The following is a 27,761-nucleotide window of genomic DNA, read 5'->3' on the forward strand; positions in this document are numbered from 1 at the left end:
CATTCGGCATGTAATGCCGTTTGAATACAAGAAGGGAAACAATGCCTCTGTTGCCAAAAAGAATATCAAAGAAGTTTATGGAAATGTTTTGAACGTTCATAAGTGTAAATGATGGTTCAGAAAATTTTGTTCAGGTGACTTTGGCCTTAAAAACTGTGATGGCAGGGGGCGACATGTTGGAATTGATATTAATGCTCTGAAGATGCTTGTTGAGTCTAACCCAAGACAACACATTCTTGAAATAACTATAACTTAGGTGGATTCTTGCAATGAATGAAAATAAAAGTAATCACTGCAATATCAATAGGCCAAGCAGGTTGTTTAGAACAGGTCTAATCTACTCATCACTACAACACTGTACACCAATAAGCAAAGGCCTTTTGGTGTGCCTAACCTACTTCACTAATTTTGTACTGGGAAATGGGGACTATGTTTATTTACTTTCACTGCAACAAGTACATGCTAACAATCACATGATATCAACAATTACTTGATAGTATTGCCTGAACTAACTGCCTTTGGTCCCATCTGAGTCTAAACACACACAATGAATTGAGAGAAAGTAGAAAAACAAATTGGACGAAATTAGTAACATGTTGTGCAACCTCAGAGCTTCATTCCTGAAAAATAAGAAAAAGTGCTGAATCTTTCATTAAAACCCTAGAAACAAAGTTTGATTTAGGACTCTAAGAACATGAAAATAGTTCTGGACTTTCAAGAGTCTGGAACTGCTCTAGATTCGAGTTATATTCAGCACATCTCTACGTAAGAATAAAATCCTAGGTGGCACAGTGAAATTTTTAATTGCCAGGATTTGTTAGGGCTGCTATATATGGTTGGGTTAAATAGTAGTTAATATTAACTTCATATTATATCAAGCTGTGTACTCACAGTGAAATTAAAAATCAATCTAGCAATTAATATAGCTAATGAAATTACTTTTCTTATGTTTCTACTTGTAATAATTACACTTGTTGCTTCATCAATTGGGCACCTTTGCTGTTAACAGTATTTCTGACATAATCCCAATAATATCTTATGAGATTCAGCAAGCTTAAAAAATTTACGTGATCCTAAAAACATATATATTAAGTTAACAATATAAAATAATCTCTATAATAAAAGTATAAAAATAAAAAGTAATAACACTTGATGTATTAAGTAGTATAACCAATATTGTTAAAAAAAGTAACAATAAATAAACCAGAATACCTTAAATAGGGAACACAGAAACACTAGATGTTGGATTGAGTTCCCGTTGTACAAAAAAATTTCTTTGAAAAAAGTAACCTAGTATAACCTCCCTGCATTTTCTCCAATTCTCCCTAACACATATTTTGACCATTGAAAACACATTAAGCCACTCCTACTGCCTAATGTTGGAGGAGTGACATCGGTGATGAATGTATTACAACATGTTAATGTTTAACCCTTTTGCAACAGATACCCCTTTAAATCCCTTTCTAGACAAATCACTGAGTTATATTCAAAATTTAATTAAACAACTTTACTATCAATGTATGTCAATCAAATTAACATTATAATGTATGTTACAATTTGATGTTTTATGTTATCTAAGTTTTAATTCCTTTGTTTCAAATAAACCTTTAAAAAATAAGTAAACTTCAGGTTTGTTGTCACTAACCCACAAGTTCTGAAAAATCTCAACTTTTGCACTCTCAGTCTTGAATAAGATAGCTAAGTCTGGTAGATGTACGTCTAGACAATAAGTACATTTACTTGCACTACTGACACTTAGTTACAAAGTTCTTTGACTGAGTTCTGTTGAAACTATAGATAAATATTTCCAATTCCTGACAGGTGCCATGACAACCTTCTATATTATTCCTTGAACTTTACAAGTTACATGTAGTTACTTGATACATATGTATATAGTCATCAGAAAGAGCTCATTCTACACTATTATCCAACAAGTTATTTTGAAATTGAATTGGTGCATAGCTGTCATCATTTGGATGTAACTGCTGGCAGTATTGTTAGCTGCTTTCTCCACAGATGTTTCTTACCTAAATATATTATAGTTAGAGAGACAGTTAAAATGCATTTAGGTTTACTTTTATATCTTAATTAATTATGTATTATTGATGTTTTGAAATGCATAATTGAAAGTATTATACATTTTTTCTGTTTACCTCAAACATTGTAAGATAACTTTGCCAAAGGTTTGTGCATCTCTGCTGAAGATACTGTAAGTACACCCCAAGGGCATGTTCACATGTGCTGGGATGAGTAATAAAAGGTAAAGGACGGGGAAGGAAAATAAAACATTAAAAATTATATATATGTGAAATTAAGATTATAACCAAAACCAGATATTTTATGGTATTCTACAAAAAATTAAAAGATACTACATTTTTTCTATTTCTCAATTTTAAACATTTCGTTGCACTGTATGTTGATGATTATATCTACAGTTAGTAATACAGTAGAGAAAATTAAAATATAAACTTTTCCTCAAAAAAAAAACTTTTGATATTAATCTAAGAGGTTATAGAGGTTATGCAAATAAAACTTGACAACTGTAAAATGAAGAAAAGTATTTTTATACTTTAAATGAAAATCACCTTGCACTCGAGCTATTCAGAGTCTGAGTGCAAATAACTACAAAAATGCATAACATATATTTTAGTAAAAATACTTAATTAAAATAATGCCATTATTTGTGTACAGGATACTTAAAATCTATAACAAATTCTTACCAGGATATGTTAAGAAATAACAGAGTTACCACGTGTATTGTTGCACATGTATCATTCCCTACTCAGCTTCCTAGAAATTGCAGAAAACTGATGCATAAGGGTTAAACTGTCAAGCTATTTTCTTATAGTGTAAACAAAAGCTTATGTTTATGAACATAAAAAATAAAAAATAGGAACATGAAATAATACCTGAAGCATTGAGCAATGTTGCACAGATGCATATAACCTATGATACATGTACAAACAATTATAAGAGCAAGAAAGTGTTGTACCATTGTTATCAACCACTGAACAGTAATTCTCAGCAGGCTGTGTTATAGTTATTGGTCTCAACAGCTATGAGACAACATTTTCCAGACTTTGGATAACACAAAGACTAGAGAGCACCACAGCTCTACACAATTATGCTAATATTCGTGTGGCCACATTAAACTCAAAACATTGAGTGTTAGTGTGAACACTGTATAGTGTGTGCCGGTCAGAAAAAAAGCTGGTCTAAACAAAGTAAAATCCAGCAAAGAACCGTCAGCCCTAGATATCACTGGTCCACTTCTAGAAATAGAACAAAGTCACCTGTATATACATACTAGTACTCTCTGATTACTTCACAAAGTGGATTGAGGCTTTACCACTGGTCAATACATCTCTGTAGGCCATCACTAATGCACTGGCAGAGCACTGGATTACCCATGTAACGAACTTGTTATTATATATTTATTTTAATATCAATGATTGTTTAGATTAAGTTTATATTTTAAAACATGCATAGCTTATAGTGTTCAATATGTATTGCAAAACTCCGGCCTATTCTCCAAAGTTGTACAGGATTCTCGAGAGTAAGAATCAACTATATATATATATGTATGCCTAAATATAGCTTAATATTGTTACATAAAACTTCTAGAATGCTTCCACATGCCTATAAATATAACCATCATGACACGTCAAAAAAGGAAAGTCTCTATTATTAGTTTGCTATAGTCAGTGTGCTATAAACTTTGGAAACTGTAACTGTGATTATTATAACACTTATCAATCGGAGAACTTCAGACATTTGACCAGTAACCTTTACAAAGTTCGAACATAACAAATCATTTAACTTCAGTGGATTCTTATTGGATATTATTATTTTTACGAAAACTTTATATAAATTCATTGTGGAAAGCTCAGCATGTGTGGCCGGGAAATAACAAAGAACAAAGCTAGCTAGGTTCCCGTTAAGGGAATCGTACCTACATCAACTCGTAATTAACTCGCTCATCATAAACCCTCGATAAGATATCAAGGAAGTTCCAGACTAGAAAGAAGACTTTATATTGCTTGTAAGTTTGTGAAACTTTTGTTTATAAATCATTGTTCATTATAACTTTTTGTTATAACTGTTACTGTAAATTGTATTGTTGTGTATATATTAAAACGCATTTCTGTTAAAAAAACTGTGTATCAATCTTGTTTGGCAAATATCATAAATTGGAGATATATCGGCATATATTTAAATACTAAATCCAAAGTACAATTTAACTACTAAATTCAAATTATATGTTAACTCGGTTTCAGATCATTTGAAATTCTAATACGTAACACCCAGATCGAAGCACCTGAAGAGATTCACACAGTCAGGGAGCTAACTTTGATAGTCAACTGTTCTGAGAATTGTGTAAAGTGTTGGGTGTGATAAAAAAGTGCAATTCATCTTTTCATCCCCAGTCAAATGGTTCAATGGAACAGATATTACAGATATTCTAGTGTATGCTTACTGAGTTTGTTAACTGTGACCAAACCAACTAAGCAAAACATTTACTTGACATAATGATGGCACATCTCAGAATGGAACACAAATTAATAGACTATTCACTAAATATATTCACGTTCAGCAAAAAGGTTTCGCTCCCTATAGATGTATGGTTTCTACATACAGTGGATATTCTATTATTTCTACAAGAATATCTGGAGAGGATAAGGTCTTCATTAGTGGATGTAAATGAATTTCAATATCAACAGCTAGGAAATGCCACCATATGATAGGAAAGGTGCTACAATAAAAGAATGAGTATATATACGTATATATATATGTATATACCAAGGTTTAAATCAAGTGTGACTTTGGTGTGTCTCAACAGCATGGAAGCCTCTTGGTTCTAGCTGAAAAAAAAACATATTATAAGTTGACTACCTCTGTCTGTACGTCAAAAACAAAATTCTGGTGAACTGGTTTTACCACAAGTCAGAATGTGAGAAGGCCTGTGAGTATTAATCTGTCTGTACATGATGACTAAGATTAGGAAGTAATGAACCTAGGGGTAAGAAATATGGAATGTAAACACATAAATGTGTGTGTGTGTGTGTAAAAATCATTCATGAGTATTGTGTAACACAAATGAGTCAATTACTCTACATATTAATGGAAATAACTGATTTGATCTGGTAACATATTGTAAAATGAAGTCATCTGTGATTACTAACCTCTAAGATATTATTTGAGGATAAAGTGTACCTGTTATTTTCATTAATAAACAAGAGAGAGAATGCTTCAATTTCATCGTTACTATTTGGCAGGTACTGAATTTTCATGGAAGAATAACAGTAATGGAGAGACATACATTAAGTCTTAGAGAAAACATAGGTCTAACTCACTGTTTAGAGACTCACATTTTACACACCATGCAACCATGAAAATGTACATACTATAACTTTTAAAAGTGTTTATTCACAAAATTTGGCAAGTTTTTAGTGAACATTACAAGTTTTTGTGCACAAAACTTTTAATTTTGAATTATTTTCACTTAAAATTTATTTGTGAATCTATGAAGTCCCAGTCTAACTCAGACTAATTAATCTGTATGCAGTCATTTTAATGTTAAGACAAAAAATACTTTTGTAATCTTACACTTTCAAGTTTCATTTGCATGAACTAGAGAACCTATTAACTATTTCAGCATGGGCTCTGTCCCTTGGACAGACCTTGTAACCATTTTATGCTTGTTATGGTTTTCATGCTATAACTTTTAAATTGGTAAGCATATATTCATGAAATTTGGCAGATTATCAGTAAACACTATAAGGCTTTCACAAGCAAAATATCAGATTTTTTTTATTAAGTCTTAAGGCTTGATAAGTAATGTTTTTCACATGCCTTTTTTTTTCACATGTTGCCTATCCAACATGCAAAGTAATTTTCATTTTAAGATTAAAAATACTTTTATGCATCAGCAAATTTTCAAATTTCACATGCAATATCTTTATAATGTCCAGATACTTATCAAATGTTTCTTAAGAAAAAACTTTACATTTTATCTGTTATTTTCACTAATGAATCTCTGTATGGATATTGCCAATTTGACTGATCTCTTATTAAACATCATAAGAAATTATAAATAAATGTAAATTATGCCTTTTTCGTTTGAGAATGACTACAAATTAAAACACAAACATTTAGACTAAATAGCTTAAATCTCATAACACTATACATTTATATATATTTAATATTTTTATTATATTGAATTTAGAGCTGTTATTGGCTAACAATACAGAAGTTACAATGACGCGATGCATGTGCACTCATGTTACCATATCCAATAATATAAAACTGAACTTTAGTCTTTACAAAGGAACCCATCTTGGCTGTGTTTTAGTTGACTAGTATTTTGTAAAATACAGTCACATTTCCATCATTATACATTATATATGTATATACATTAGAACTATTTACAAATAAGTTCTTAAACTTATTTTTCTTAAAACACATAACAGTAAATAAAGAAATAAAGCAAACAATTATCTCTTCTAGTTACGACCTTTGTACTCGGTTGCTGCTTGATGTAGGTTACTGAGCCTATTAAAATTTGCAAGTGGAGGATATAAAACAAACTTTTTTTAGGTTTTATATATACAGTTGAATAACCAAAGATCATAAATTACTACATCAATACCACAGAATTCCACTATAATTTATCAAGCTTAGTAACTAAGCTGTATTTCAGTCTAAAAAAATATGAAATTTTGAGCAGACTAAAGACGCAACCTACCTCCTTGAAATCTTGGGTCGAAAGAGAGATGGCATCCAAACATGTTAAAATGAAAAAACCACTAAGGGGATATTCTGAGCTTTTGATCGGTTATTCATGTCATATATAGATGTAAATGTATATAAGGGAACATTTCCAAAAATGGAAAGAGGTGAGCAGGATGCCACTGTGTTAAAATTTTGAAAGTGAGTCAACAAACATGACGACATGGCTGATCAAGGTAATCTGTTGAATACTCTGCCTCTAAAGGGAAATAATAGTTGTAACCATGTAGTTTTGACCTTTTTTCAACTTACCTTTTCAATTTAGCTTACCTTTTAACCAATTTGAATTCATTTGACACTGCATTTTAATATAAATTTTTGTCATTTAATGCTTTCCATCCCAAGCATTACAAAGAGAAAATGACAACAATTATTTGTGATGTATCTCCACAAATTTCCCTTAAAAAATATTATAACTGCAATGTTGAGATTTTAAATATTCTTTTGATTTGTTAAGTAACATTTGTTTTAGTTGAAGTGATTAAAAGAAATCAAAACTGATAGCCCTAATTGTCAGATTTTAGCCTCTTATTGAAGTTATTGTTCAGGTGATAAAAATCATAAAATTTCCCACTGCAATTGATACATGTCCATGGAAAATCTAGGCCACAAAGCTGTAGCTTTTACAGTCACTGAAGACTTATTTTTAGCCAAAATAGTTTGAAAACAGCAAGGTTTAGAATTATGTGATGTCAAGAGCTGTAAAATTCAACTCTCCATATTTTTTGTTATAATAATTTTATTTCCTAAAACTAACAAATACATTATTTGAGGACTAGGATTACTTTCTTTCTTGCAATCTATCTTCCTTTCTTCCTTATGTTGTTACACAAGAACATAAAAGTTCTTATGATACTTCAAATCGCTTCAAAGAATATTGAGGCTGAGCATAACTTTTTGTTGTCATTTTGTTATTGTATTCTAATATTCATAAGCCACTTAGTTTCCCTGTACATTTATTTATTTTAATGAATTAATTGTCTTAGCAGGTAAGTTTCTGTTTACAAAGACTTGAGTTTTGTTGCTTGAGGCCATCAATGCTACAATCATATTTTGCCTTCAGTCAAATATAAAGAGACATTACACTCATGTCATAAATAAGTTTTACATATATAATAGAGTAACATAAATACTGTCTATTTATATTAGTTTTAATACTTAATACAATTATTTATTGCATCATTTCTTTCATCAAATTGGCCTGGCATACAAGATCATTAGGCCTAGTAAGGAAAATGTATCAAAACTGGCTATCAATTCAGTGATTACATGAGGCATGAATAACAGCATAGTAAATGTCTGTTATATTTAATGGTTGTGAATGTATTATAAATAATAAATTGACAAGGAAAACTCAAACTTATATTTTAAAAGGTATCATTAATATCATAAGGTTTGGTGATGTGTATGAGTTATCAATGTTGATTAACAAAAGGTCAAAGTGGCATAATATTTAACAATGGGCTTTAAAGAGTTAAGATCAAGAGTTTGACCAATCTGGCAATCTTTTCTTCAACTAGACAGTGATATTTTTCATATCATATTTTGTGCTAAAATATCAATTTTTGAACTGCCATGGAATGAAGAAGTTTCAATGACCATATCAACAAGTCTAAGATTTCTTATTCAAGGCTGACCAAAAGATTAACTAAGCTGGTTTAAAAATCCATGGACGAAGATGTATTTCTCACTGGTGCATTTCATGTAAGGGACCTCACTACGTCAGTGTACATGCTGGCCCTGAGGGCCCCAAAGAACAGACAACCTTTATCAACTGTGGACTGGACAAGTAAGGCCAAGCACACCTTGAACATACCAGTACCAGCTGAACAAAAGCCAACAGACCCAGCTCTTCTGGCAGAAACATGTTTGCAATCAGCACAAAATCTGAGGACATCCCTGACACCTTCCTCAGCCCCTGAGAAGGAGGATATAAGGGATAAGGGTTAAGCAATGGTTAGAAAGGTCTTTATAGTGCCCATGACACCACTAGTAGGTTAGCTATGTGTAGCACCTAAGTAAGCAAGATTCCACTAGCCGGCCTGTCACTAACATTAGCAGCTAAAAAATTACGAGGTAACTAATTATTGCAAATCTTGTGAACAATCCTTGATGACACTAATATATCTTAAATCCACCAATTAGCATTAATATGTCTGAAATCTTCCAGTGGCCAGAATATTATCATCCATAAAATATAAAAATACTTTGCCAAATGATACTTTAGAAACTCATTGTCAGTTGATCAAACTGTAATTAAAATATAAAAAATGGAGCTTGGATAAAGCCATAGCAAACATTATCTTGTTATATTCATTGTCTAAAAGTGACAGACTAAGAAAAGTTTTTTTGATTTGAGGTTTTGTTAGAAAGATTTTGAAATATTTCCTTACAGTTTCATGAAGTCTTTTAGAGACACTGACCTCTACAAAAGTAAGCATCAAGTATTGCTGAATAGCTGGAGTTGAAAAGATCTTAACTGTGCAAAGTCAAAATAATGTTCTCAAGAATTTTAGAAAGACTATTTTAATATGTCCAAAGAACTTTGTTATCTAATATCATAAAATTGTCTAATATTAGATTATTGAACCTGCTGAGGCAGGAAAACCACAAAATGTTTTTTATTAATATTAATATAATGCCTGTATTGTTAAGATTTTAAAGATAAAATGATAAAAATCCTATAACCTGAGCACTTTCAAAAGGTGGACCTTTATTCTTCACATGTAAACTGGGAGTGGTGGTGTAACTGAATGAGTGATATATATAAAAGGAGCTGAGTGACATCAAGAATCTAACCTGGGCTACCAGAAAGTGTTTTTGTAAATTTTTCAATGTACTTTTGTTAAGTGTGTCTCATTTCCAGGGCAACATGGCTGGAAATGAACGTGTTATATAAAGAGGTGTTAGAGATTTTTTGCTTTACAAATGGTCAAAAAAACTGAACCTAAGTGTTTTTAAATTAAAATAAACGTGACACATGCAGACTGACTGAAAAAGAAATGTTAAGCAGATCAATTTCTGAAGACAGGCATGGAAAATTATCACAAATAAATAGTAGGTATTAGAAAGATTAAGGGTAAACATTGAGAGTACACACTACATGAAAAAAATAAATAAATAAAATTATTTTTCTAACAGAGAACAAACCAATGATCGGAGATCACTGATTTCAGGATCTGGATTTATTCCACTAGGTTGAACAGTATTTAGATTAGTAATACATTAAGCTTCTTTATCTCTTTATCAGCTTTAAAGTCAGTTTCAATGCCAGTTAGAGTAACATCATTAATAGAATGACCGAGTTGGTTGAAGAGTTGAGCAACAGGGAGATCTTTTTTTGGTGTTAAAAGATGAAATATTTTTCATTAGGACAGCCAGTTTTGAATCACTTAAAGAATTTTTTTTCTCATATGAACATACCTTTCACAAAGCAATCAAGTTTACCTTTAATTACTCTCCTACCTTAAGATCACTCTTTTTTCAAAGAGAGAAGTTTACACACCGACTTGTACAAAAAACTTACAGACAGACCACAGTATCTTCACTATAAAAGCTTTTAGAATAAAGAAAATCTTTTCAGATGAAACAGATTACAGAAAATACACCAAGGATCTAAAAGAAACCATGTTACAAAGGGGGATATTAAGTTATCAATATTGACAGACAGATCATAAACAGGTAACAACACTCAAGGGGAAAACATCCTAAAACACAGTAACACTAAAGTTTTAAATAGAATTCCTCTTGTCATTATCTATCACTTTAAACTCAGAAAAAGTTTCATCTCCTACAACTGAATAATTGTCTTAAACCAGGCCTCGACAAATCTGGGTCGCCAGGTAACCAAGGCAACTAAAACTTTCATCGTGGCACCTAGTATTTTCTCCCATTTTATTTGTGCATAGAATAGTTCTGGATGCTTTGAAGTCCGGAACTATTTTTGCAGTTAGTTCAGGCAATACTATCAAGTGGTTGTTGATATCGTGTGATTGTTAACATGCACTCGTTGCAGTGAGAGTGAATAAATATAGCCCCCATTTCTCAGGATAAACAGTAGTGAAGTTATGTTCAGCACACCAAAAGATCTTTGCTTACTGTTGTATAGTTTTATAGTGCTGAGTAGATTAGACCTATTCTGAAACAACCTGCTTAGCCTATCCATATTGCAGTGATTATTTTTACCTTCATTTATTGCAAGAATCCATCAAGTTATAGCTACCTAGTCTACTATTTTAATAATTGCACATATTGAAGTTTAACTTTAACATATGTTATATAATAAAGTTTGATAATAAGCCCTTTGTATTTTAGTGTAAAACTGTATGTCTCATACCATAACCACAGAACTGGCTCAAAATATATTCCACAACTTTATATCGGACCTGGCTCCTAGATCTGAAAATATATGTTGAGGCCTGCTTTAAATAGATATTTCCTGAAGCTCCTGTTGTCTCCTTCTGAAAAAGCAGAAGTCTAAAAGATACCCTTGTTCGTGCAAAAGTGAATCACACCCCATCAAAAAATGATTGTCATCCATGTAATATATTTCATTGTCAAACCTGCAAATTCATAAAGCTATTGACTCTTTTTGCAGACATGCCAACCAGAGAAACTTCAAAATTTCTAAAAAAAATTAATTGTAGAACACAAAATACCATTTATCTTATACAGTGTAAAAAAATGCAATTATCAGTATTTAGAATGTACCTAAACAACTCTTAGAGAACATTTCAACAACCATAAGTCTTCTATTAACACCAAAAAAAGATCTCCCTGTTGTTCAACACTTCAACTGACCTGATCATTCTATTAATGATATTACTCTAATCGGCATTGAAACTGACTTTAAAACTAAACCTGACAAAAAGATAAAAAAACTTAATGGATTACTAATCTAAATATTGTTAAACCTATTTAAAATTCAAAAACAGCTCAAATGGGATAGAAAAAAATGCATCATTAAAAAAAAATGTTTGCCACTACTCAGCACAATTGTACGTGACACTTAAGTACACCCAACTGTTGACGTCAACCATATAACTTTGAGCTAGCATAAGTATAAGCCTACTCCTTGTGTTTCATTTATTAAAGGTTTGTATTCCTTTGTTAAAATGGTTTTGTTTATTTTATGTTTATTAATATTAGGTTCTCGACAAATAATTCTAACATTTTTATTTTCATTACAGCGTTCTGTGTATTCAAAATGTTAGTAAACATGTGACAGAGCATTTCTATGTTTTGCTATTCTAGTACTTAAATTTCTACCAGTCTCCCCTATATAGAGATTATTACAGTCTGTACATTCTACACAATAAACTACTACTTTCTCAATAGTAGTTGGTTTAATTCTATTTTTGAAGATTATATTAATCTTTTTTCCTGGTAAAAATCAAATTTTACTTCAACTAGAAGTTTATACATCCTTTCTATTTCTTTCAACCTAGTGTAATAAATCTAGATCTTAGAATCAGTAATCTCCATTCCAAGTTTACCCCTGAAGAAGGAAGGAAGGTCCACCTTTTGAAAGTGCTTGGGTTTTTATCATTTTATGTTGAGACATATTGAACATACGTGTTTTTCTGCCATCATGAATATATCAATTCATATTATTTTATTGAGCGATGCCTCGACCTTAACTTTTGGATAGTTAATTATTTTTTCGCCACTAACAAATTTGGGTTGCTGCTAGCAACAACAATATTTTCCTCAAAAAGTAACTATTTTATAATCAATTATTTTATGTATTAAATGTTAATAAATATGCATATTTTCTATTTAATACCTATAAATATTGTGTCATGTTTTCCATTCAAATATTTTGAAAAATCTAAACTCAATGGTCTTCATTTTAACTATCAATAGATATTTGATTATTAAAAGTTATGTTTAATTGGCAAAAGCTGGCAAGACATTAAAAGCCACTAGGCCTAACGTTTGTATTAGTCATAGACAAATTAAAAGGAATGTGGATAAAACAATTGCAGTTTATGTGATTTCTGTTTTATAGTATTATTAACTACAATAAGGAACCACTTGAGCACAGTATTTCTAACCATGTTGACACATGGTAGCAGAGGCTAGAAGGTGCAAGTCTAGCCTGTAAGTATACATGTTAATTGCCTTGGCAACCAATCAAATGACTTGAAGCTGCAATCTCACTATTGCCATTTCCTGATACTTTGGTTCACATATGGCTCAAATTGGGATTGAAAACTCAGCATGGCATCAGTAAGTCAAACAATACTGTTACTCACAATTAAATTAACCTTACGTACTCACAATATTGCAATGAAAATGACTGAAATACAGATGTTAGAAAAATACATAGGTTCAAGAAGTCTTGATAGAAATGAATATAAACCCTATAACCCAAGCGCTTTCAAAAGGTGTAAAACAAATTTTTTTCTAGTATCTTGTAAGTTTTACTAGCAAAACTGCAATACTAACTAGCAATTTGCTAACATTAATTTGAGCCCCATTTGTGTAATTACACGAAAATGACAACACTCAAACTTAGCAATAGTTATTGAACTGGCACTAGTGAGATGCAATGGTAACATTCAAGTAATGTTGGTAACCTCATATAATTGAAATGAACTACTTGAGAGATCTGGAAGTCAAGTAGCTAAAGAATAAAGCAAATGTACCGAAGCTTACCTATTGACTTTGCGTGGACACTTGTCAGGTGTAATGGTAACATCATAGTGATGTAAGTAACCTCGAGGCATTTGTATTTCAAAGTGGTTTGCTCGGAGCATGATTGGTCTTCCATCAGTTCCAACATTGGGACGACGAGGGCAGGTAAATGAAGGCAGCTCCAGTGACTGTCCTGGTGATGTTTGAGAGACAACAGCCATGGACGGAAGAGGAGACACACTTGAAGGACCACCTGAGGGCCCAGGAGGAGGACCATGAGAAGGAAGTGTGCCCCCTGGTGGTCCTGGGGGACCAGGAGCTAGAAAATAAAGATCTGAATTATGTGTAAGCACTCAAGGAAAAAAATTACATTTTTCTGACCATTATGCAAAAACAATATTAATTCACCTAAACAATACAGTAACTGGATGTAAAAAGGAAACTAAAATATGGGGAAAATTATTTTACATTTATTGTTGACTACTAATGAGAATATGGTTGCAGGATCTGTAGTTGAAAAAAAATCTGGGGAAGAATGATCATTGTATAATTAGGTTTGATATTTTGTCACATATCGAGCTAAAGAAAAACTGAAATTTTAGTTACTAATTTTCTGATACCAATTTCCAGATCATGAAATAAGATATATCACTAGTAAGTACAGGTAATGGCTTAAAAGGTAATATGAGATAAATCTGGTAATATTATATAATAATAATTACTTTTAATTAAAGATACTATAGGCACATTCTTAAAAACAATAACAGCAAATATCAAACTTAACTGACTTACTAAAGACAAACAAGAAGAAAATCAAGAAAAACTGCTGTAAGTCTTTTAAAAGCTTACATTAACAAACAGAACAGATGATTTACAGAACTAAAGTACATGCAAAAAGCACTGCCTCATTGAACATGATCAAATGCATGATTCTGGTCACACCCATAAGTCCCAACTACAGGAACTTTCAACCAATTTTGGAACACTTTACAGTTGCATCAGTTTTACTAGTTGCAGATACAAGTTGTAAATTTTGCATCCTAGGTTGCAGGCTACTTGATCAGATGCATTTCAAAGCAATAGCTGTCAATGTGGACCTCAATCAGTACCCCTTTGAACACTCAGAGCATGCAAGCTTAAGAGATTAACAAAACAATTATTAGCATCGTACATGACCTCCAATGAGGTTAGGGCATGTTACGAGCATGAATTGTTAATGTAGCTACATCTTGAGGGAGAAATGTTTAACTAATAATCAAAATTTATTAGAATCTTCAAAAGCTACAGTAATCTTTTGTCATAAACTATAAGTTTATTATTTTTAAGCAACTATTAAGTTCATTACACGACTGATAAAATTTTAATAACTCTACTTGTCCTGGGGCAGGCCCTTGTAGACAATTGGTTATCCAAATAATATAATCTATAATCTATACAATGTGAAACTGACTTAAACCATTTGCTTTCTGTTTTTTTTTTTTCTAAACTTAAAAACTTCTTAAAAACAAAATTTGTCTATAAAAGGTTCCTTACTGTCATCAACACAATGAACAAGACAGTGATCATAGCTTTGTACTGAAACTTATAATAAAGCCTCACTGTGAATACTGTCATTCTATGATATATTTTCATCAACTACATGATGAGTTGAGACATTTCCTCTATCATATCCTGTTATGATGTTGATGGTTGAGCCTTATCCTCAGATTTAAAGTGATACTGGCTGTAGCCTCTGATTTTGTAATGCTGAACTGGATTCACATGGGTCAGATGGCTGCTCTCTTTGCACAAGAAGAACTAATATTTCACAGCTTTGTCTGGACAGAAATTTTTAACATCACTACCATTTGTGGACAGCAAATGGAAAATGAAATTGAAGGAAAGGAAAAAGAGCACCACGTGTTGCAGGGATGAGCAGAATTTTAGCATAACTAGCTGAGCACTAGCACACAAAAGATCCATGTCCGACTAAGCATAGAGGTGAGAAATCAAATATAGGGAGATAGGAGGGAAAGAGCAGCCAGTCTTAGGAAGAAATTCTCAGTTAAGGTAGAGAAGTACATTAAAACAATGAAGACCACAGGCAAGAAGGAGAAGGAAATATGTCTTCAGAGAATGATGGTATAAAGAACATGAAGCCAACAACTCACACAAAACCTGTGTAAAATTACATTAAGGTCCTAGTCAGGTATGGGAGGAGAATGAGAGGTTCAGCAAAGAAGAAATAATCTGAAAAATGTGGAGAGGACAGAGGAAGAAAAAAACCTTGTGGTAACAAGAAAAGCAAAATGTAGTTGATAAAACTGCCTGAAAACCAGCAATGGTGGAAACCTATAATCCATGGTGAAACAACCAAGTGAAAAAACCCTGAAAGTGAGGCACAGTAGGACAGCTCAGAAGAAGGGAGTGGTGGATGGACCAACATAAAAAAACCCACCATAGTCATTGACAAATGGACAGAGTTGAAGGACAATAGGAATTGGATGAGAAAAAGGTTATAAGGCCAGCCCTGCAACCAATGGACCAGACAAACCCCACATGTGAAGATGAAGGGACAACACTCCTAGGTGAAAAAAAAAGAGATGTGTGGGAATGGGGCAGAAAAGGGGGTCTGGACACCAACTGATGAAGCAGAAGAAATTATGGTTCTGCCAACCAGAGAGGCATCACCAATAGAATCTGATAATGAGAGTCACGTACCAAAGCAAAACATAAGGGATAAGAGAAGGGGGGGGGAGGCATACAGAAGCTGAGACCAGTCCTGGCTAGAAGCATCAACCACCAAGGCTGAAAGATGATGAAATAGGGACTACAAGATGAGAATTCTATTGTTGAGAGGAGGGGCAAAGGCATTGATGAGTGGTATGCAAAACTGAGAGCAAATCCATCAAAAATCCTAAGAGTGAAAAGACCACTACGAAGGTTGAATCTTTATAAACTAGAGAGGCATTCAGCTACTAAGTTCTGAGCCCCCAGCACATGACAAGCCATGAAACAAAAGGGATAGAAATGAGCAGATACAATGCACAGAAGCAGAGTCATGGAACAGATAACCCTTGAAGTTGATATAAGAATGAACCATGGAGTTTTCAAAGTGGATCATGACTAACCAACCGATCCCTAAAGAGGAGGAGGAAATTGTAACATGCTTAAATTTCAATGAAAAGATTGAGTACAATGATGTAGAATGAATGCTCCTTCAGAGACCACACCTACAAGTCTTTCTGAGATGCACCCCAGCCTGAGAGAGTAGCATCTGTGAAAAGATGGAGATCTGACTGGAAGGTGACAAAGAATTGCTTACTGTGGTATTGGAATGGTTAATCCACCAAAACAAGACCTCAAGAAGAGGAGGTACACAACTGATGACAATGGAGCGATGACCCTACTGCCAGGAAGTTTGAGGAGAAGAATGGGAAAGGATATGTGGATTCAGCAGGCCTAGAAGAGGAACACAATAGCAAGGTTGAGAAAGATGAGTAATAAAGTATACAATGATGCCTGGCCAACTTTGCCTGGGTCTCCAGTGAGTCAGAAACACCTTCAAAAGTCTCTCGGGAAAGAAATGGAGCCTGTAAAAGAACACAAAAATAAGCTTAAGGGAAGCATACATTAACCAGGATATTATATCATCCCAACAGCAGAGGAACCAAGTAAGTATGGATAGAGCAGAAGATAAAATAATGGCCAACGTGGTGAAACGAAGAAAATTAACTTCTTCAGAAAACCCTCTGGAATGCAATAAAGTATCTCATACATAAAGTGAAGTGATAATGGGGAACATAGGTGTGTGGTAAGAAAAAGACAAAGACACAAAAATTGGACTCTAGAAAGGGAAATAAAAGTTAAGGGATCTGCCCTCCAAGCAGGTAAAAAGAGGTTTTAAAGCCTGAGAATCAAGGAACAGAAATGAAGAATGGTTATAATCCAGGACATATCATGTAGACAAGGAGGACAAGACATATGAGTATTGGTGCACAGTTGTTTGAGAAATGAGACTGCATGAACCTTAATGTCAAGTAAATGAGGGAAGGCAAAGTAATCTCGAGTAGGGGTTTCATGTAATAAAAAGCACGAGAGGAATTGAAAAACACAATGGAAAAGAGAAAGAAAGAAACATACCTGTGAGACCACATATTGGCTCACAGAAAAGTCAATATTTTAATTTTACCTGGTCTAGTAATGTTACATGTGTAGTAATACACCATTTGCAAATTATATTGTTTTATATATAGATAAAAATACTTGTAACTAGGGATGTCATGATGCAGTCATACAATACTAGTATCATGAAGCCGTGATACAATTGTATCAATACATCATCCCATATGATATAAATTCAGAAATAATCTACGAAGTACAAATTATTCAATAAAGGAAGATGAGTGTTGAGTATTACATGTTGTCTTAATTTCTTTTATCAAAAACATTACATGCAAAGTAACATAACAAATTAACAATAGCAAAATAGATAGATATTAACTTTTTTTTATTTTCCTTCTCTTGCCAGCTGCCATTTAGTTGATCAAACCTGAGAATTTGAAAAAGCACTGTAAAGTGTGAAGTGCTTAAATAAGACTATGTTAGTAATATAGATAATAAATTATAGACAAGACTTTCAAACTTTGTAAAAAAACCATTGGTAAAACTTCTGTATCTAGATACATGTCCTATTGACTACTATGAGATACACACCCCTACTTGTAACCATAGGTGGTGAGTTATATGGGCCTGCGGTGCCTATGCTCCACCATATTTAGGAATGTGGGCTCAGCTCCACTAATGTTTGAGCTTATACTTTGCATATCTTATCAAAGCTGCAATGGTAAAATGCCCACATGTGGGAAGATCATAACAATTTAATATTTTTCCATCAATTTAATTCAAAAATGAAAACCACATTATTCATTCTTATCAAATGTGAGAGCCCTGTATACAATCTGTACATCTCACGAATGCCTGCCATAGACAGAATCAGTGTGTGTAGAGCATCCTTGTGCTGTTGCTTAGGTGATAATTTGAAAGGCCTTCTGTGCAGTCTGAAGGGAAAAAAAAGCACACAAACAACAATTTGAAGTGCAGTATCAATGTAGCTGTCTTGATGTACAATTGTTTAACACTTTAGACAACACTGAATTAAAGATTCTAATCTTTAGATATATTATTGCAAATAAGATGTGCACAAAAGTCACAAATAAATATCACATTAAAACAGACAGACTGCTTTCACTTCCTTTATAAAAAAAGTTCTTTTGCTGATCAATGTATTCTTATGAACAGTCTGAAGGAATTTGTGCACACAAAGCACATATAATGCTAACTTATCCTTATAAGGAATCTAGTAAGTTTAAAATCTACTCTATTAGTTACAACTAATCCAGAAGCAAATGTCAGAGAACTATTGACACTTGATGAAAACATTTTCATCATAGGAGAGTATGGCAACGGGTTAAACTTTTTAGTTTATACATCAATAAAATATGATTGGATGTCATAAAAAGTATAGCATATTTAGTAAAGTCTATATTACAAGTGTATATGTTATTTTAGACACAAAATCTTTATAGGAGTGAAAGGAACATTTCAAGATCAGCAATTCAGAGAGCAGACATACATGTGACACACTAGAATGAATATTGCACAATTTGTTTTACATATTTCATTTCAAATTAAGAAATTAAAACAAAAATAATATTAAAATTTTAATTACAAACTATGTTTGATGCCAAAAATTATTGACATTCATTCATAATAAAGTTGTTTCATAAAATTTTGAATGTATCTCTAAAGAATTGTGATGTGCACTTTTGACTCCACCCATGTACATAGGTTAAATTAATTCTACGTTTCGCAGTGTCTAATAAAAAATAGATAAATACTTTAAAACAGAGGTTAAAAAAAAGCAGAAAAAGCTGATTTAAGTAACAAAAAGTCAACCTTCTACCAGAGGAAACTCCAGACCAACATCCCAAGCAGCTTGGGACTGTGGAAGTAAGGGGGTACCTGTGCTCCACTAGAAGAACAAGGGGATGGGAGTGTACATTGGGGAGAATGCTAGAAAGTGTACATGGATCACTGTCATGAGGCAAAATCATCTGGAATTAGGACTTCACCAAGAGACAGTACAATGGATTACTCTGACTACAGATAAGCATGAGCCAAGTGAAAGAGCAGGACAACACTCGGTGTTGTTTTTTCTTTTGAATTTTTTTGTAAAAGATGCAGAAACAGCCATGTCCATAATTGATATATACTGCGAAAGCAGTCTTTGAAAACCCCACCTTATGGGTGAGCACTGAGCATTGGCAGATAGGTTTAATGTTTTTTTATCTATAATATTCCTTTTTTTTGTATGAGGAACTTGCAATCCTGGTACCCATATGAAGGTGTCATGAAACACGAATGATATGAAGATAACTGAAAAACATAATACGCAAAACTTATCTCTTGATAAACTGGACAGTTGCGACTGGAGAGAGGCAAAAACCATAGGCACAGGAAACTACCCAATGATGTAAGCAATAATAGACTAATGTGTTATGTGTTATTTACATACCAGTCTGCAAGATATCCTCCAAAGGCCAGCAATGAAAAGAGGCAAGAAAGGCTGTAACATGCCAAAACTGGTGGGAGGAGATGCAAAAAAAAGCATATGGTCAGAACTGCCCAAAAAAAGAATATGCAAGATGAATGAGTTGGAAGGTGACAAGTCAAAAAAGGAGGTCTGCCATGGTAAAAATAGGTGAAGGCACTTTCCACAAAAAGTGGCAGTCTGAACATGAAATCAACAGACAGTTCACACAGGACACAAAAAACAATCAGGACTGGAACAATTGTACAACATCAAATAGAGAGATGAGAGATAGGAGAAATCATCCAACTGCTTACCCTGAAAGGAAAGAGTGAACTGTAAACAACATCAATCAGTCCCTAAGATAGAGAGTACTGGAGGTGTCTAAGGTATAAATGTCTCAATGACAAAAAGAAGAACAAGGAGAACAAAAATATGAAAAACAGAAATATGATACAAGGAACAGGAAGCTAACATCTCAATTGAGATTGGTCAAAAGGAAGGGATTATTGCCTGATAAGAGGCAAAAAGTGATGGACAATGTCCCATGGTAACCTGCACAGGATGAATCAGACAAGCCCTGAATTAACTCTATGTTTACAGGTTAGGCCCTTTGGGTCTAACACATAACCACCAAAGTAAACATGAGATTAATCATACTATACTTTTTTGATAATGTATACATATCAGAAGACATTAGAAGGAATTTTGTACACAACAAAACAAATTTTTCATGTAAGTAATTTAACTAATGATTTGTTCATGTAGTTGTTCATAAAATTTTGTGACAAAACATAGAAACTTGCCAAACATATGGCAATGAATACACGGCTGGTGCCACTATTATTTTCATGAACCACAGTGAGGTACTTTAGAGAGCAAACAAGCAGATGTTTCCTGTAGAACTTTTGTCCTACAGTAAAATTTTTGTTGGAATACATTATATATCTATACATAATATTACTATTTATTCATTAATTCTTACATATCAACTGTTTTTCTTAAAACATAGAAGAGTAAATAAAAATATATAGAAAAAATTATCTCTAGTACTTGCGATATAACAAAATTTTTTTACATTTGGCATAAATATATTGCACTTGCTAACCCTTGTTAAATCTTGCACATGGAGAGGAAGATATTAATTTTTGTAGATTTTACATAAGGATTTTGAAATACAAAAAATTTTTAATTTTAAATTTTCCTACTTTCACTTTGCTCACATAATAGCTTTTCTAAACTTGTACTATCCTATATATGCAGAAAGTTTTGCTCACCAATTGCCTTGATACTTTCACCTACCCTCACGTGTCTTATACGAGGCAGCTGCATGAAAGCATGCAACAAACCTCCGCCAATAGGAGTGTGACAGCTGACTCCTTCTATGAAGTTTAGCTCAATATCTTTCCTTCTCTCACATAATAACTAGAATCCCACATTGGCCTGGTGGAGGGACTGGTGTAACAGTTCCTAGATGAACTCCTTTCAGAAATTGCCCAAAGGAAGCCTATGGTGTATGTGAGAAAAGGGTGTGCTAGACACAACCATGGGAGATGGCACCACTTCTAAGTCAGGTTTACTCTTCGCCTGTGAAATGACGTGTTGCAATAAGATTGGGAAAAAAGCAAGAATCACATAAATTAAATGAACAGACCCTTGGTGTAAAGTTGCTAGGGTGTGACGGACCATAAGGGGGAGTTAAACCTCAACAAACACCAACAGAACTGTGATAGGAATATCCAGCCCATTGTAGGAAGAGGATACTCTACTGTTCACCTTGGACACAGGAGCTGAAAGGAAAGAAGATCGTTTGTTCCAAGGACCCACATCATCATGTGTGCATGTCCAACACAACCAACACTAGTACACCTGGAAACTGACAGATAACTGTAGAAAAGCAATCAGCAATTTGGCAATGGATCCAGGCAGCATTGGGAATGAATCATCCAGCCAGTGGTAGAAGAAGAGTACCTGGGACTTATGTGGCTGGTCCAGCTCCAACCAACATCAGTATACCCCAGGAACTGACATCTGGGTGTTAGTAGGAAGGAAGGTGCCCACTGCGGCAGAAATCATCCAGTCCATAACCAGGCAGCTTCTAGAATAATACATCAGGTTCACAGTCTATACACCATTTACACTGGCAGAACACCACTCCCCTTTTCTCAATCGAATGAACTGAGGACATTCAGGAGGAAGCCTGCATGATCATTCACCCCAGCAGCAAGAAGCTGGTAAGTGGTAAAGACTCCTGTACTCCAATGGAAGAAAGAGAGGGAAAAAATATGTTAGAGAGTCCAGAGGAATGCAACACAACAGACAGTACAATGGGCAACCTCAAACCCTTATTTTGAAAAGCAGACCATTCCTGATACAACCAAATAAAGGAATGGCAGGGATGGGCAGCAATACCCTTCTGCTTTACTCATTAGTCCATAAGTGTACAGTCTGGGGCAAACATATTTCAGATACAAAACACCATGAGGAAACCCTACAAGTAGTCTTGTGGGACACCTTATCTTCACAGTTGGTGTTATTGACCTGAATGGTCATACAGTGTGGGTTTAAGAATAAGTATACCTAGTCAGGCAACATTCACCATTTAGCAGGATCCGTGTATGCAAGAAAGGTCCCTGTAAAAAAATAAAAGTATAAAAATAGAACCTATCAACTCAAAGAAAAACCATGGAGTTCAAGATGGCAATGTGGGGTAGCTAGCAACTTGTAGAACAGGAAATAGCCACAAGATGAAAATAATGAGATAAGTGTATGGAGAGTTGTCCGCATACCAGCACAAACTATATCCTCTAAAAGACAATGGAATCAACAGCCAGGGACATGGTAAGGTGATAAATTTGATGAGAGGTGCTTGGAAGAAATGACAATCATCAGGAGAGAGGTAAGAATAAGCCAGGAAAATCAGCTGGCAAAAACCAACCTGTAAGGGTAATAGGAGAGACATCACAGGAAAGGAAGAGCTCCAAGAATGTACAAACCATAGGAGGGAGCAGTGCGAGCCACATAAAAGCAGAGCCTGGACATGACATAAGAAATGATCCGGACTGGAATGATGATGAAGTTGACAAATGGAAAGGAGGGAAACAGGAGAAAAGGTAAAATTGGCCTAACATGTGGCTGATGTTTTGGGCAGGAAGAACCAATCTGGGTAGAGAATAAACCAAGACCTGTGATGTAATGTGGAAGAGACATCAAGAGCAAACAAATCTGAATGTTGACATCCACACGCCAAGAGGAGAAAAGGTCTTTTAAGGAGAGATAATATAAGGAACAGGATGACATGGGCTTAAAGTGAGAATCTGTGAGGGCATGGAGAATAACATTGAAGTTTCAATTAGGGAGGATGGTAGAACACAGGGGACAGCAGGGACAGAAGGAATGAAACAAACTGGTAAGAATCAGAGAAGTAAAAACACGTCAAAATCTTGTTAAACAGAAAGTGGTTGACAAGACTGCATGATTACCAGCAATGGTGTATACCAACAGACTCTTTTAAAAAAGCCAGGTAAGAAAAGTAGGATGGGACAGAGGAAATCCATGATGAGAAGACCAATGGCAGTAGACATAACACTTACATCAGCAAACTGACATGGAGGAAGGGTGAACAGAATGGGAAAATGGAGAACCTCCTGTGGGGAAAGTCCATCCTGTCTGGAGAGGGCTACACAAAAGCCTGTTCCAGAAAGACAAAAGAAAATGAACCAAAGCCTCACAAACAGAGAGCAGTTCTAAGAGATTGATATGCAGAGATGACTCATCTACACACAATGGCCAGAAATCTCCTGTGTGTCGAGATATGCACCCCTACCTGAAAGAGAAGATTCTGTGAGAAGGTGCACCTCTGTACAGGGAGGAGAAAGAGGAATACCTATTGTGGTGTTGTCTCTGTTCAACCACCAAGCAAGGTCCACATGAAGAGAAGAAGTATAGGGGTATCCAAGAGATCCCAAACAAGGTACAACTGATCTTATAAAGACCCCTGAAGAATTCAAATATGGGTTCAACCAAAGGGACTAAGGGCCTCCAAAGAATCCTATGTCCCCAAAAGAGATAGAACCTTTCAGACAGTGGGATAATGTGAAGAGGAAACTGTCCAAACCAGAAGCTCCATCAATTGCAGGTGAAGGGGAGAAGGTTGGGTCCGACTGAGACAGGAATCGAAAAATACCCCAAGATGAACAAGGTTGAGTGGGGGAGAGGAAGGACTTCTCCACTTTGACCAACCATCCTACCAAAGCAGCTTCTTGAAGAAGAAACTGAGCGTAAAGGTAAGAGGTGGCATGAGAAGAAGCTAGAAGCAGGAAGTCATCCATGTAATGGTGGAAACCAAAGTCCTTGCAATGGAGAAGACAGGCAAAAGCCTTGACCACCCAAAAAAAGTAAGGAGTTGAAGCCAGCCCAAACGGAAGAGCCCAGAACTGGTAGATGCAACCCTGATGGACAAAATGAAGAAAATGCCTGGATGCTAGAGAGATGGGAATGTGGAGGAAAGCATCCAAGACATCTATCATGATCATTTAAAGACCGGGAGTGAAAACCCATCAAAGAGATAAGTATGACTCCATGGAAAATCAAGGAAGGTCTAGGAAGTGGTTCAAGGAAGAAAGATAAATGATGGGCACCAGTCTCCAGTCTTCTTGTGAACAATGAACAAATGGGAATAGCAACCTAGCTGATCCACACATTCTACAGCCAGTCTTGTGAAGAAGATCGAAAACTGTCTCGGAAAGATGCTGGCTGTAAATGGGATCCCAAGGAGGAAGGAAGGATATGGGATTATAAGACAGGGATGGAGTGGAACTAAAAAAGAGAAAGAACCCACAGAACTCAAGAGTATGCAGTGAAGGACTTCCACATGGTGGCAAAGCACAAAAGTCTGGCCCCACCAGACATGTTCCTACCACAACCACCTGGACCATCAGGGGAGCTGAAGTTGTTGACAAAGAAACCAATAGTGAACCTTGGTTGTAGCAGGAACTGGTAAAGGAGAGGAAGGAGGAGAACAAGATGCAGAAACAGGTTCTGGAGGAGGTTGAGACATATGGGAAGCTAATATGAAAAGGGAGGTGTGCAAATGGGCAGGCACTCCAATGAGTCAGGAAGACCCCCTAAATACATTTTGCTTTAAAAAGGGAGCCATACACAAGTCCTGTAAAAAGGTTGGTGGTACATGGACATGGGACAAAATGGCAACAAAAGATCCCAACAACAGAGAAGCCATGTTTAGAGAGAAAGAGGATAATTTTTCAAGACTGGAAAAAATCAGGGCATGAGTTTCCACTGGAAACCTATCAGGGGAATGATAAACAGCCTCAGACAAAAGATAAATCAAGGAAAGTGAATGAAGTAGGGAGGAGAAAGTCAGGCAGATATAGGAAAATTGAGATTGAGAAACATGACTGAAGTATTGGGATACAAACCCCATAGAGACAGAAGAGAATCCAACTTCTGTGAGTCCAAAAAAGGAAATGCAGACCTATGTTAAGCCAAAGCATGGGTGTCCATATTATGTGGGGGTAGAGGCATACTCACCCCAGAATGTAATTGGTCTGCAATATCCTGGAAGGGGGGAAGAACAAGACAAAAGTGTATCACTTAAAAGGGAAGGGGAGGAATCAAAAGCAAAGAAAATGGAAGACAGAGACAAAACATAACAACATTGGTTGATCAACTCAAGGAAAAGTGAAACATGACTCTGTGGCATGGGATTGAGGATGAAACAGACTGATCCCTGAACAAGTCATGATAGGATAATCTTCAGGCAAATCAGAGAACATAGGCTGTAACATCTTCTGCCAATAACTGGGGACCAAAAGCCATTGTACACGAAGTAAGGTTAACTGCAGTAGGAACAGCAGTGGTAGTAGTTCTAATGTGAAACTCAGAATTCATGATAACTATGAGTGGAAAATCCACAGAGGGAGCTCCAAAGAAACAAGTATGAAAAAGAAAAGACAAAATATTAACATGTACAAACTGAAATTGCAGAACTGAGGTGTAGCAAACATAAAAAAAAAATATCATAAAAAGACTGATTAAAAATTCTGTGAAGTGCAAGCGAGAAACACATCATAACACCACAAGTGCCAGTCGAGAAGTGGAGTAGAGCTATGCTGCATAGAAGGAGTCATCTGTGCTAGGAGTTGTATTGCACTCCAATTGGTGTAGGGTTGTTGCATGCTTATTTGCATGCTATCACACAGCTGCCTCACGTGAAACATGTGAGGGAAGGTGGGAGTATAAAGGCTAGTGGTGAGCAAAATTATGTGCATATAGAGGGCAGTACAAGTCAAGAAAAGCTATTATGTGAAAGGAGGTAAGATATCATATCAAAATCAGAAATTGATATCATAAAAAAATTTTATCCGACTTTCTAGTTAAGCTATATGATGGTTTAAAATTTTTTTGTTTCTGTTCAGACTAATGCCTTGATCATCACACTTCAAACTCCCCAATGGTATAATGGCTTTCCTCATACCAATAATTTGGGAAGATTAACAGTATTACACAGTTCAAAATGAATATATATGTGTAGAAGATGGGTATTACATCTGTCAGGAGCTAGCAAAATTTATACCTTGTTGCAAGGAAGAACTGAACTTAAGGAATTTGAAAGAAGAATGTGTAAAACAGCAATTAACTTAGTTTCTGTTTGTACATAGAATTACAGTGTACATGAAGAAGTATTCACGTTAGAGATGAAAAGTTAAGATTTTTTTATTAAGGTTTCTTTTGAAATAAAGGAGTTAAAACTTACGTAATATACAACATTGAACTATATATCAAATTATAATGTTAATTTCATTGGCACACATTGATCATCAAGTTGATTAATTAAATTTTGAATGTAACTGTAAAACCTCATGACATGCACAGAAAAGAGGAGTTTGTAAGGAAGGAAGATGTGTAGTAGTAGTAGGATGACCTGGCTGAAGAGAGTTGCAGAGGAACCAGTGGCAATGGACAGTCCATTAAGTAAGAGTCCTCAAATCTCCAAGGTGCAGATATGCAAGGAAAGAGTTTAGCCTGCCATGTCCAGGAGTAGAAAAAAACCCTCAGGTGGACAAGAACCAGGGTGAGAGTCAAAACAGACTTGAAAAGTTAGACCAGCCAGCACAGGCAAGAGGCCTCCTAAAGAAGAATGGAGGTAGCAACTGCCAATTCAAAATTAATGAGAAGACATGAATAAAATTAAAAGGCTAGGTGACAGGTTCTATAGCTCCTGTCACCAATAAAGAGGACACCACATCCTGAAGATAAAGATGCAGAGAACCAGTGGGAAGAGAATAGGATGATGAGAGAGAAGAGGCAAAGTATGAAAAAGAAAAATATGATGAGAAAGAACAAGCAGAACCCCAGGGTTTTTGAAGAAGGAAGAACATAGGAGGGTAAAGTGGGCACTGATGGGATCAGAGCTCAAGATTGGTTCCAAAGAAGAGTCACTATCAACAAACCATGATAGCTATACATGCAGGAAGGGAGGCAATGAAAAGAAGTGAGAGAACAGGAAACAGTAGAAGAGTAGCCCAGTGCAACTCCCAAGGATGAGGTAAACTGACCTGTGGACCAATAAAATGGAAAATCAAGAAAACAAAAGCCAAAGCCTGGGATTTTAATGCATCAAGAACCCCCTCAAAGACCAAAGTTTTAAGTAAATGGGCAAACAAAGTAGGATAGATGTCTCCATCAAACTATTGGAGTCACAATGAAGAGCCTAAGCAAAGAGGTAAAAGGGCAGAAATAG

General features: G+C 34.9%; 1 protein-coding gene across 2 annotated transcripts in view; it reads right to left on the reverse strand.

Annotated features, from left to right (window-relative positions):
• The window catches only part of LOC106460889 (protein argonaute-2-like), an 88,082-nt gene that overhangs the window by 53,636 nt on the left and 6,685 nt on the right, over nucleotides 1-27,761 (reverse strand). Inside the window, exon 2 of one of the 2 annotated variants that reach the window (XM_013920645.2) lies at nucleotides 13,450-13,747. In XM_013920645.2, coding sequence (XP_013776099.1) covers nucleotides 13,450-13,747 — 298 coding nt within the window. Of the gene's footprint in view, nucleotides 1-13,449; nucleotides 13,763-27,761 lie in introns of both variants that reach the window. The other variant, XM_022387689.1, reaches the window with a different exon arrangement.

The sequence above is a fragment of the Limulus polyphemus genome, unplaced genomic scaffold, assembly GCF_000517525.1.
Source record: "Limulus polyphemus unplaced genomic scaffold, Limulus_polyphemus-2.1.2 Scaffold856, whole genome shotgun sequence".
NCBI classification, from domain to species: domain Eukaryota; kingdom Metazoa; phylum Arthropoda; class Merostomata; order Xiphosura; family Limulidae; genus Limulus; species Limulus polyphemus.